The sequence below is a fragment of the Dendropsophus ebraccatus genome, chromosome 5, assembly GCF_027789765.1.
Source record: "Dendropsophus ebraccatus isolate aDenEbr1 chromosome 5, aDenEbr1.pat, whole genome shotgun sequence".
Lineage (NCBI taxonomy): Eukaryota > Metazoa > Chordata > Amphibia > Anura > Hylidae > Dendropsophus > Dendropsophus ebraccatus.
The window spans coordinates 36,531,937-36,545,747 of NC_091458.1; the positions used below are offsets into that span (position 1 = coordinate 36,531,937).

At 43.7% G+C, this 13,811-nt stretch overlaps 1 protein-coding gene across 1 annotated transcript; it reads left to right on the forward strand.

Moving 5' to 3' along the window:
- The first annotated feature begins 7,255 nt into the window (after positions 1 to 7,255).
- On the forward strand, positions 7,256 to 13,811 carry POMP (proteasome maturation protein). Its single transcript, XM_069969872.1, has 6 exons — positions 7,256 to 7,364; positions 8,132 to 8,232; positions 9,243 to 9,303; positions 10,358 to 10,459; positions 12,253 to 12,346; positions 13,696 to 13,811. Exons 1-6 carry the CDS (start codon positions 7,362 to 7,364, stop codon positions 13,761 to 13,763), a joined length of 429 nt encoding a protein of 142 aa, XP_069825973.1. The 5' UTR covers positions 7,256 to 7,361; the 3' UTR covers positions 13,764 to 13,811.

Genomic DNA, 13,811 nt, shown 5'->3' on the forward strand with positions numbered 1-13,811 from the left:
ATAGTAATCACAGCTTACTGTGCAGAGGCTACCTCACACATCGATAGTGACGGACAGCTTTCCCCTGCTGGGTACTGTATACTATAATAAGAATATACAGTACATGGGGGCTGCCTTGTAACAATAGCGCTGTGCGGAAGCACTGGAACAGAATGGAGGTGCAGGGAGTAGGGACCAGGGCTCAGTCACCTCCCCCCCACCCTGCAGTTCCCAACGTGATTGTTGTTTGTAGCAGAGGGGTCCATGTCACCCCTTACCACAGCCTTACCAAGTATTTAAGAAAGATAAAAAACTAAAATAAAGTTACTATCTGAGGTACCCCTTTAAGTGCTATGCCTGAACAATATAGACACACCTATATATATATATATATATATATATATATATATATATATATATATATATATATATATACTCACATTATGTACTGTGGTATGACTGCTAAAACCACTGGTGATTTGTAGTGACCTATCACACACCAACAAACACGTACAGTGCTGACTACAAAGAGTTGTTGTGGAAACATAATTCTATAGAGAAGACATTTCTGCAGTACCCCTAAAGGCTTGTCAAAAGATACTAAGGGAAAACAATGAGGAGGTTAGAAGAATGTAACCTGCTTGTATGTTCCTATAGTGCACGGGGCGCTGAAGATAAAGGTTTCGTACCTTAATCCTCAGCACTGCTAATGAGGTGTTTTGGTGCACTAGGGATGGGACTACCTCCACCAGTACACCAATCTGCTCCGGCCAGATCGGTGCACTGGGGGGCAGTAATCCCGGCCACAGTGCACCAAAACACCTTTTTGGCATAAAGATTAAACACAACCTATATAGCCAAAAGAATTAGCCATATATAATTGAGCAGTCTAATGCTGCGTTAACACGGAGCGATAATTCGCCCAATCGATCGTTTAACAGTTTTGAAGCAACGATTTGGTTTTTATAATGTTCAGCGTTTAGACGAATAAATCATTAGAAAAATCGTTTGAAAATGCGTAAGAAAAATCGTTATTGCGATCGTTTTTAAGATCGCTTAAGCCCATCTTTTACATAGGGTAAATCGGTGAAAGACTGTTTACACGAAGCGATTGGCGAATTTTCAGCGAACGAAGAACGACGATTCAAGAACATGCTGAAAGATCAAAATGAACGATTTCTCGCTCGTCGTTTGCTGTGTTTACACGTTACGTTTATCGCTCAAATGCGATCGTTTATGCAAAAATTCGAACGATAATCTTCCGTGTAAACGCAGCATAAGGTAATAGGAATCTCAACTATCTACACACCGAGAGGGCTCTACGTACAGTATAAGTGGTCACTGGTCCTCTTTAATTCACCAACCTTAAACCTACTTTGGTTACAACGTACAAAAAGACATCAAAACACAGTAACATTCTAGGGGGGGAAATATCTACACCTGATACTTATTATTCATGATACTGATTCATTTTCAACAAGAAACAAAAACAAACATAAAGCCAAACATCCACAGGATAGCATTATTCTAGTTATAGCCCGGTCAGTCCGGTTGGTTCTTGGCTCATTCTTGTGTAGTCCTTGTTTCTGTGTCTTGCAGTATTCTGTTATCTTTGGTTTTTGCTGCATTTCTTCTTTAGTTCAGCACTGCTCAGCTCCAGAGTCTATTTGCTATTTGTGTTAGGTTTTGCAGATTGTGATAGGGTTTGCAGATTATGGTTTTTATTGAAGGGATTTGCAGATATGCAGTGTCCCAGAACATGCAGACTACTACTCCTATTATGGCCATTTCTCTTGTTGTGTCAATGCCTGTTCTGGTAAGTGTTTGCACTGCAACTGCTGCTGGTTTTCCCCTAGTATTCTCTGGTAATGTGCATTCTCATGTGTATTCTCATGTATTCCTGTGTATTATTACAGTGTACAGTGGTATGCAAGGCTGTTGATCACGTGACCTGTAACCATGGTTCCTCCAATGGCTGACTAGCTCTGGCCAAGAGCAACCATGTGACCTCCCACTTCCTGCTGACAATTTGGTCTTCCCCCTGCTTCCAAGCAAGGAGGTTGTGTGGTTCTATCCTCTCCCACAGAAGAGTGACTAAGTCTGCTGCTATATACAAGTCTTCGGCTGTATCTGCCTGCTCAAGTGTCCGGAGTCTTCTCTCTCATCTGGGTGTCATTCCGTTATCTCTCCTCATCGCTGCAAGGATTCACAGCAAGTATTATTCTCAAGCTAATCCACCCAGCAACGCTATACCTCTCATACTCCTACTCCCATCATCCGGCACGTATTCTCACAGCCTATGCAGCACCACTCCTGCTTTATTTGTCAAAGCATGCTATATACCCGGTTGCATCCGGACAGAACTGTTGCTACTAGTTACTTCATCTATAATAAAACCGCTGTTACTGAACCCTGGCATTGGTGTCCACTAACTGGTGCCCTGACTAAGTGCAGCGAAGAATCGCATGCCCATCATCACCCGCAGATTCCACAGACCGGCCCTACAGCTGTGCTGCCCTCAGGCCTATACCGTGACAAGTATACACCCTGCAGCTGCCCCGGTCATTGCCCGCTCATAACACCAGCACTGCGGAAGTGGCCCCCAGGGGCCAGGGCATCGCAGATACAGTGAGGGTCAGTGTTCGGGGATAGGTCTAGGTAGTTATTTAGGTTAGATATAGGGTAAGGTAGTTAGGGCATGTGCACACAGGCATAATCCACACCACACCCATTTGCGGGATGCACTGCAGCTCTCTGTGGACTACAGGCAGCACAGGGGGACAAACCCTAAAGCTCCTATTTACATCAATGAGAGCGTCAAAGTATAACCGCTTGAAGAAGAAATAACATGTCACCTTGTTATCTACATCCTACTAAAAACAGTAGAACTCTTTAATGGATGGGTTCTTATTTTTGTTAGTTTCCCTGCTTTTTTCTTCTTGTTACTGTCTGGTTGTTACATTATTCAGCTCTAATGTAAGTCCTGAGGGTATCTGAGTAATAGGAGCCACTTTTAGGACCCAGGAAGTATGGCTGCTATAGTAATGCTAGAAATACGTTTTACAACATTTTAGATCCCTACTTTTAAAGTCAATAATTTTCGCTATTCATTTAGCAATATAAGGATGAAATGTAATGCTTTTACATAAGTTTGTGCTGTGCAGGAAGTCACATATATACACAGACAGATATACAGTAGTCAGGGCTGTATTAACAGCTGCTGCTGCCCTAGGCACTAAACCTGAAGACGCCCCATCTTCACGCACCTATTGGCGATGCCAGACCTGACCAATACCACCATACCCCCCATCCCCTGGAAAAGACACCAGATTTACTGGCAAGTCTGAAGGGAGGAGGGAAACTAAAAAAATAAACACAAAAAAATTATTTTTTCTGTCCCCCTGCTCCCTGGTGCTGCCCCCCTGCAAGGTGCTGCGCTAGGCACCAGACCACGGGTGCCTAGTGGTAAATACGGCCCTGACAGTAGTAAGATATATATAGAATACATGTCTTGACAAAAACTAGCTTTTCAGGATGACGGACACTTCAAAAGGCAATGTCACCCCCTAGTGGTAAAGGCTAGGCAAACTCCTGCAATGGAAAAATGTACTATCCCTTGTGTTCACAATTCATAATAGAAATATATACATGAAATATCTGACAAGTCATGTGTAATATCTGCTAGCATTGCTAGGCCAGAGAAGGCTGGCTGTAATGCATCTCTACTCTTAGGCTAGGTTTACACATAGAGGAGGATTTACGAAGTTTTATCTTACACAATGTTCAGTATTTTTTCTATTTTATAAACATCAGTGTGCACCATCTTCTCCCCATGCTCATTTTTAGTTTTTGGTTAAAAAAGAGGGCCATGATTTAAGAATTTTGTGCCTTTTTGGACAGGGTTATTACATGGAACTTTGTTAAAAAGTCACAAAATATAAGCACAGCTCCACTCAAAAGGTGGTGCACAAACCAGAAAAGTGCACTTGGAGTATGAGCATATATATAAAACACAGCCGCAGTCTGGTCAGTTTTGCCTTAATAAGAAGTGGCATAAAGGAGAAAGCGCAAAGGGCTTGTTCACACTGAGCAAAAGAGGCGGAATTTCAAGCGGAGCCCGTGCCACGGACACCATTTGATTTCTTACATGCCCCCTCTCAAAGAATTGACGTGAAGAGTGATTGACAGGGCTGGGAACCAATGGCTCCTTGTCCTATCAAGCAGGGGCGTAGCTAGAATTCATGGGGCCCCATAGCAAAAAACTGTATGGGGCCCCCCTCCCCTATATATACTCGGTGATGTGGCCAAATAAAAAATTCTCTTGTGGCCAGAGGCAGAATCCTATGGTTATATACATAGGTGCAGGAGCAGACTACCTTTTGCTTAACCCTTTATTTACTGAGGTGTGTAAGTGACCCAGTGTTCTCTTACATGCTGCAACACAAAAAAGGGTTAATACAGAAGACAATTAGCTCTCTCCTTTGCTACTTTGGCACTGATAACCCCTGACCTCTGCAGCAACTCAGAGAACAGAGGTTATCAGAGTAGTCAGGCAGAGAGCTAATTGTCTTCTGTATTAACCCTTTTTTTCTGTTGCAGCATGTTAGAGAACACTGGGTCACTTACACACTGCAGTAAATAAGGGGTTAAGCAAAAGGACACAGGAGGCTCTTATCTTCCCCGGGCCCCCTCCCTTTAGCGGCGCTAAAGATCATGATGTTTTCTGAGACCAGCCGTTCCATGACCCGGCACGGCCGGTCTTGTGCAGTGTGTGAACATAGCCTTAGGGTGCAGGTGCAGATTTACAGATTTGTACCCCATAAGCCAGGGGTCAGGTTCAGAAATTAGGGTACAGGCAGAGTTCATCATCCTAGGGGTGCCTTTGCTTAATGTCACCAGGTCCAGGGTTACAAACACAGAGTTTAGAGCTTTGTTTCTAGTTAGGCTCAGGGTCCACATAGCAGATTACAAACCACAGTCATTTGTAGACAGAAATCAGCGATGGAGTCAGCAGCCAGTGCAACATACACTACTGTTCAAAAGTTTGGGGTCACATTGAAATGTCCTTATTTTTGAAAGAAAAGCACTGCACTTTTCAATAAAGATAACTTTAAACTAGTCCTAACTTTAAACAAATACACTCTATACATTGCTAATGTGGTAAATGACTATTCTAGCGGCAAATGTCTGGTTTTTGGTGCAATATCTACATAGGTGTATAGAGGCCCATTTCCAGCAAGTATCACTCCAGTGTTCTAATGGTACAATGTGTTTGCTCATTGGCTCAGAAGGCTAATTGATGATTAGAAAACCCTTGTGCAATCATGTCCACACATCTGAAAACAGTCTAGCTCGTTACAGAAGCTACAAAACTGACCTTCCTTTGAGCAGATTGTGTTTCTGGAGCATCACATTTGTGGGGTCTATTAAACGCTCAAAATGGCCAGAAAAGGAGAACTTTCATCTGAAACTCGACAGTCTATTCTTGTTCTTAGAAATGAAGGCTATTCTATGCGAGAAATTGCTAAGAAATTGAAGATTTCCTACAACGGTGTGTACTACTCCCTTCAGAGGACAGCACAAACAGGCTCTAACCAGAGTAGAAAAAGAAGTGGGAGGCCGCGTTGCACAACTAAGCAAGAAGATAAGCACATTAGAGTCTCTAGTTTGAGAAACAGACGCCTCACAGGTCCCCAACTGGCATCTTCATTAAATAGTACCCGCAAAACACCAGTGTCATCATCTACAGTGAAGAGGCGGCTGCGGGATTTTGGGCTTCAGGGCAGAGTGGCAAAGAAAAAGCCATATCTGAGACTGGCCAATAAAAGAAAAAGATTAAGATGGGCAAAAGAACACAGACATTGGACAGAGGAAGACTGGAAAAAAGTGTTGTAGACGGATGAATCCAAGTTTGAGGTGTTTGGATCACAAAGAAGAACGATTGTGAGATGCAGAACAAATGAAAAGATGCTGGAAGAATGCCTGACGCCTTCTGTTAAGCATGGTGAAGGTAATGTGATGGTCTGGGGTTGCTTTGGTGCTGGTAAGGTGGGAGATTTGTACAGGGTAAAAGGGATTCTGAATAAGGAAGGCGATCACTCTGCACCGCCATGCCATACCCAGTGGACAGCGCTTGATGGGAGCCAATTTCATCCTACAACAGGACAATGACCCTAAACACACCTCCAAATTGTGCAAGAACTATTTACAGCAGAAGCAGCAGCTGGTATTCTATCATAGGTAATGGAGTGGCCAGCGCAGACACCAGATCTGAACCCCATTGAGCTGTTGTGGGAGCATCTTGACCGTATGGTACGCCAGAAGTGCCCATCCAACCAATCCAACTTGTGGGAGCTGCTTCTAGAAGCGTTGGGGGGCAATTTCTCCAGCTTACCTCAACAGATTAACAGCTAGAATGCCAAAGGTGTGCAATGCTGGAATTGCTACAAAAGGAGGATTCTCTGACGAAAGCAAAGTTTGATGTAAAAACAATGTTATTTCAAATACAAATCATTATTTCTAACCTTGTCAATGTCTTGACTCTATTTTCCATTCATTTCACAACGTATGGTGGTGAAGAAGTGTGACTTTTCATGGAAAACACAAAACTGGGTGACCCCAAACTTTTGAATGGTAGTGTACCATCAATAACCGGACCTGAGCTCAGTACCTAGTACACCACTATGATAAGTGTGCGAGGAGAACTTATTACCAGAGAGAATATTGAGGGATTTGGTGTCTATTAAACTTTCAGGATCTGGGACCTGATATTAGAGGGTTGGTCCGAGGTCTCAAAAATTTAGGAGGTCTGGTATCTGACACATTTAAAGGGTATAATTATGTAAAGAATCTAGTCTGGGATCTAATTTAGGGCGTCTAATAAGGTTATAGGGCTGGTGTGGATAAATCCGTCTACTGAGAAGGTCTGGAGTCCTGTTAGTTAGGGTTTCCAGGTCTGATTATTACTGAATTACTTTTAGGGTCTGACATATACGCAATGAGGTTTGGGGTCTGTATTTAGAGTTCTTGCCTGGGTCTGAATTATTTGGGGGCTCAGAACTTGAAGCGAGGAGACAGAGATGTCTGGCCAACACCATAGTGGAAACTGTAGTTTTGCAACAGATGTTTTACGGCCAGTACATGAATTCGCCATGACAACCAATCGGCCCACAGCAACAATCTATACCGAAACTAGCGCTAAGAAAGCAATACAGTGTTTACAATACTAGCTCCGCCCCCTTGCGCGCTTATGCACGTAATATTTTGACGTCGTTACGCAACGTCCGGTTACGTGCGCATGCGCTGTAGAGCTCCGGAGTGAGTCTGCGTTCCGGGCACTGAATGGGAATAGGCGATTTATAACCGGAGAAATTCCTGTCATCATGGTGAGCGCTGTGCGGTGTACCGGCACCTTATCTCCGTGTACAGTGATGCGGGGGACAGCCGTGTGAGGCGGACGTGCTTCTCCTGCGCGCTTTCGGTTTCTGTTTGCCGGCTGTGTCTTGCTGTGTCACCGGCCTCCCGCCTGGTGCCGAGCTCATAGCCTGGCTATATACTGTGAGGGTGGGCTGAGGGTTGTGGCCCTCGCTGTGATCCGTAGTGTGGTCTCTGCCTCTGCCTACCAGCCAGGGCTCTGCCTTAGGGTCCGTTTACACAAAGATTTGAAGCCAAAGCCAGGAATGGATTTGAAAAAAGGAGATATCTCAGTCTCTCCTTTATGACCTGATCTCTGTTTATAGTCTGTTTCTGGCTTTGGCTTCAAATCTTTGGCAGATAATCTTTCTGTGTAAATGGACCCTTACTACTGGACTAACCTGGAGTTATCCAGGGATAGAAAAACATAGCTGCTTTAAGAAACAGCGCCACCCCTGTCTGCAGGCTGTGTGTGGAATTATATTTAGTCTCTATTCACTTCAATGGAACTGAGCTGCAATACCACACACAACCTGGACAGGAGTGGCGCTGTTTTTTGAAAAAAAGCAGACATGTATTTCTAATCCTAGGTTATGCCTCAATCCACAGGAGATGTTATGGGAGACTGACGGGGGGGGATTACCTCTGACTGCATATGCCCTCACTTTTGGGCCCAAAGCTTGTAGCCACATATATTATATATTATATAGCGCATTATGATCTCAATCTTGTTTTTCAGAACACCAAGGCCCTTTCCTCCCAGCTGAAGGACAGCATCCCAATCGCTGAGCTCTCTACTCAGTATGGTGGATATGGAGTTCAGGATACTCTGCGAGCTGGGTATGTGACACATGGATGTAATTGTGGAGATTTAAAGGGTTTTCATCAATGACCTCTCATCAGGATATGTGATCGGCAGCTGGCACCCTGCTGATCGGCTGTTTGCCAGAGATATAGCACTCACAATACAATAGGAACAGAGCAGGGATCGGACAGCGCTGTACATTGTGTAGTGACAGCGCTGGGTTACTGCAGCTCAATTCCTGTTAGGGCCCTATTACACCAACAGATTTTTTTAAGCCAAAGCCAGGAATGCACTATAAATAGAGAACAGGTAACAAGAGGAAGACTGAGATTCCTCCTCTTTACAAATCCATTCCTGGTTTTGGCTTACAAAAATCTGTCAGATAATCTGTTGGTGTAATAGGGCCCTTATCAGCCGGTTAGATGTAGCTAATCTGCTGATAACTCCCTATAGCGCGCTGAGGATGAAGGTAAGTTTCTTAGTTTTATCCTCTGCGCTGTTACCGTGATATTAGATGTTTATTCCCTTTGCTAATAAGTCACTTTGGCGCACTAGGGGCGGTATGGGGTTGTATGTTAAAACTCATGAGTGTTTATGTGACATTTGTACTCGATGTGCCGGGCTTTTACTTTTCCTCTCAGTTGTTCTCCTCTGAAAAAAACAAAATATAAAAATATTGGGAGAGACTAATGAAACTAACAGAAAAACTACTTGGTGCCCGCGGTGGCCGATCACAACACTTCTTTCATTTTCTACCTTGATTTTGTCCAATGAAAGCTGAGCTGTGATGGGTTGCTGTGGGCAGCAAAGAGTTTTATAAATCTGTAACTTTCTTCTTCTATTCATTACTAATATGGGTGTGGGCTATTATATATTGATTCACATAACCATGTCACCCAGTGTGAGAGACCTTATGTTTTTATGGATGAAATGTCACTTAGTTGTAACACAACAAAGTCAGATACTGGCATTGCAGGACTAGGAAAATAGGAAAATATATATATATATATTCAAAATAATTTACACCCTGTTTTTTTTATTGCAGGTTTTCCAGTGTGCAAAGTGACCTCTTACCAAGCCATAGCCTAGAACTGTCAGAGAAAAATGTGAGTATTAATCGGAAGACAAAAAAAAGTAGTACATTGTATGTTTAATGGCTGCTGATCTACCTGTCAGGATCTGAGTCCATCTCTGTTGATGGGGTCCATTAAAGGGGTTGTCCAAGAAGCAAAAGAGGGCTGAAGCCTTCCAATACGTAGAGCGGGCAGGCGTATATCCTGATCATGATGGAGCTTAATAGCTGAATGATATCACCCATGGTGAGATGACATAGTGCAGCTATTGGATATTGTGTGCAGATGAAACCACAACATATGTTTGCCCCTTACATGTCTTGGAGGACTTAGTTCGGAGATTAGAAATAGTCAGAAGTGAGCGTCGGTGAGCAGAAGGCCTTCCTACGCTCTTTAGACAACCCCTTTAAAGGGATACTCTGGCAAAAAAAATGTTTTCAAATCAACTGGTGTCAAAGGTATACAGATTTGTAAGGGACTTTTATATATAAAATCTCAAGTCTTCCACTCCTTATCAACAGCTGTATGTTCTGCAGGAAGTGGTTTATTCTTTCTAGTCTGACACAGTGCTCTGCTGCCACTTCTGTCCATGACCGGAACTGTCCAGAGCAGAAGAGGATTCCTGTAGGGATTTACTGTTAGTTCCAGTCACAGACTGGTGGCAGCAAAGAGCATTCTGTCAGACTGGGTGGAAAGCTCCACTTCCTGTGGGACATACAGCAGCTGATAAGTACTGGAAGACTTGAGATTTTCGAATAGAAAGAATTTACAAATCTGTATAACTGCTTGACACCAGTTGATTTGAAAAAAAAAAAAAAGTTGATATCCACAGCACCATCTTAATCCAACACTTTTGTGACACAGACAAAAAAAAATCGATGAGATTAGTCTTGTTGATTTTCAGGTGGTCAGTATAAAAAATACAGTGATAGGTTACGTGGCTTCCTATGTACTTGTGTCTGGGATTGGGAAAGTAGATTGTGAGTCTTTGGGGGGCAGAGACCGATGGGGACAATCTACAGCACTGTAAAATATGTAACTATTACACCTTCATGCATCTATTGCTAATATTTTTCATCTTGTATAGTTCCAGATAAACCAGGAGAAAGTCAGTTTCTCTACTCTAAGAAACATCCAGGGCTTGCATGCACCTCTAAAGCTGCAAATGGAGTTCAAAGCAGCAAAACAGGTACTTTATTATATTTACTTATAGAGGTATAAATGTGTGCATACATGTAGGCAGCTTGTCATAATGATAGGCATGTCTGTCGAGCACCAAAACACAGTAATCACTGAACTTAAGGAGAACAGTGAAAAAAACTCCAATGAAGTACTCAAGAGTCTCCACTGATGCTCCCAAAAATTTAAATATGCAAAAAAAAGTCCGTGGAGTCTCGGTTGTGAGTTTCAAAACACGGGATAGCCAGATATCTCTAGCCTGTTGCCACGGGGTGCCTCCATGATGACCACCCTGATAAATAGCCCCTTATGTCCCACTCGGTTGCGAGTATTGGAACATAAATAGGGAAACACCAGGGTGGCCCCTTTTTGTCAATGTCTAACTCAAGGTACGAGTATTGCGATCATAACAAGGGCTTGCCAAGGCAGGCTTCCATCCACAGCTGTCTGTGGATCATGGAGGCACCCCGTAGCAACAGGCTAGAGATATCTGGCTAACCCGTGTTTTGAAACTCGCAACCAAGACTTTTTTTTGCATATTTAAATTTTTGGGAGCATCAGTGGAGATTATTGAGTGCTTCAATGGAGTTTTTTTTCACTGTTCTTCTTGAGTTCAGTGATTACTGTGTTTTGTTGGTTGATTTGTCATTGCCCCAACTAGCCAGAATCCTACTCCACACTGACGATGGGTAAATACCCCAAAACAGCTGTCTGTGGATGGAAGCCTGCCTTGGCAAGCCCTTGTCATGATCGCAATACTCGTATCTTGAGTTAGACATTGACAAAAAGGGGTCACCCTGTTGTTTCCCTATTTATGTTCCAATACTCGCAACTGAGTGGGACTTAAGGGGCTATTTATCAGGGTGGTGTGGTGCTCTCCCTATCATGGAGGCACCCCGTGGCAACAGGCTAGAGATATCTGGCTATCCCGTGTTTTGAAACTCCCAACCAAGACTCCACTGACTTTTTTTTTTTGCGTCTCTGTCGAGCACTCTAAGAATACACTATGTGACAGCTAGTCTTTTAGGATCACCTTTTTCTGGGGTAAACACAGTTTAATGTTTTGTACCATCAGCACTATGGGGGGGGGAAAATTCTGTACCTTATTGGTGCTGGTATCCTGGTGACAGTCTTTTTTTTCTTTATTTTTTTTTACAAAACGCTGCTCAGCTCCTGTGCTCTGTGCCATTTAATGCGGCCCAGCTCTATGTACTAGAGGCGGGCCCGGCATCCCCATTGTGGTGATATCCCCTCCCCTTGGTGACGCGGCCCTGCTTGATTTTAATGGAGATGCATCACACATCAGTGCATAGAGCCAGGCCAGTGCACGAGAAGAAAACTGCGCCGGGTGCAGGAACGGACGGCAGTTTGAAAAACGGACCGTGTCAACGGTAGCCCGACACCGATAAGAAACCAGTTATACTTGCAGTCTGGTCATACTAGCATCAACAAGGTCCTATGATGGGTTGGTTCAGGCTCTACTGAAGTTAGTGAATATGCCGCTGACATAAGTATAGAGTGTATGGGGACCTTTAGTGGCATAAAGTTGCCCTTTTAGCAGGCCCGGTGGCACATGCCCTTCCTTCCTGATAAACACTGTAGGACTTTACGCTGAAAGAACTCTCCCTCCAGGGTTATAGTTCTTGTAATTGCGCACCTGATATTTAAAATGTGGATTCTAAATTTTAAAAAATTTTTTGGGGGGGGGGCCCAAAGCTATAGGCCCAAAAATGCTATTTTTAGTTGGGACATATATGGTTATTGTATGGATTGTGATTATTATTTATTTTATTTTTTTTGTAGATTCAACGTCTTCCATTCCTGCAGAGCTCTAACATTGCTCTGGACACCTTGAGAGGGAACGATGAATGTATTGGCTTTGAGGATATTCTCAATGGTAAAAGTTCTCATTCCGTCTGTCATTGCAGCCAATACTGTGTAAGGCCTCCTGCACACGTCTGTGTCCGTTTTTAAGATCAGGAAATACTGATCCTGAAGCCTATCAGTATTTCATGACAATAAAAACTGAACTTAAAAAATTTAGCTGACTTTGCTTCCCTTCCTGCCTAGCCAGCACAGAAGTGATGTCACTCAAACACCTCAGCTCTGGGGGGGAAGGGCAGATTCTGTATGTATTCCGGATGCTCCCATAGGGTTCTATGAGGCATCTGTACTGGAATTCCAGATAAAAATAGGACATGTCCTATAATTTCTGGCCCTATTTGGCACAGGTACACTCCAGGAAAAATCTGGACGCCTATCCGCGCCTAATAGAACCCTATGGGTTAGGAAATAAATCTGGATTTCCTAATAAGAAATCTGGATAGATTTTCCTCACATGTGCAAGAGGCCAACTCATGATTATCGAATGTCTTTTTAGGGCCGCTTCACATGTAGCGAATCACATTGGATTTCACGCTGCAAAATCCACAGTGATTCCCGCTACTGTGAGTTTGAATAGGGTCACATACCGGCACTGGTATTTTCATTCTGCTGCGAGTATGTAAATGCCAGCACCCTTAACCCGTCACCACCCCGAGCATACGTCACCTGGCCCGCGCTCTGGCTGCTTCTGAGGTTCCAGACTCCCATAGGTCCCGCCCAACCAATCACTGACTGCGACGGGGCCGTGCACTGATTGGCTTAGCGGGACCTATGGAAACTGGGAGCCTCAGATGCAGCCAGAGCGGACCAGGTAACATATTCTCCTGTCAGCAGTGGGTTAAGGGGGCCAGCATTTACGTACTCGCAGCAGAATGAAAATTTCATTGCCAGTATGTAACCCCTATTCAAACTCACAGTATCGGGAATCGCCATGGATTTTGCTGCGGAACTCGCAGAGTTAAATCTGCTGCGATTCACCACGTGAAGCTGCGCTAATGGTGTATACATGTACGGTATATATCCAGCTAGTAATATAATCTGGACTAACCACGATTCTCTTCTGCTCTTGTGATCACAGATGCTTTCAGTTTTCACAGTTGCGTATATCCTAGCGATATGCCAGCTTGCAGAGTCCTATTTAAAGTTGGGTTTGTCTTATTTCTCTGTGTGGGACAATGTTTGATCTCCACAAGAGCACAGGGATCCAGCAGTGTCATGCCAGTAGCAGCTCTGAAGTTTGCCAGCCTTTCCTTTTATCATTGTATCCCCATGCTAATAGAAGTAAAGGCAGAGGAGTCACAAGGCATAAGTGCAGGAAAGAAGCGTGTCTGTAGCTGACCAGCTGCCATTTATGTTTTGCAGATCCTGCCGAGTGTGAGATGATGGGAGAGCCCCACATGATGATGGAGCACAAGTTGGGCTTGTTATAATAAATTATTTCAGCTACTTGAATAAAATGTTCTGATTCTTTTGTAAAA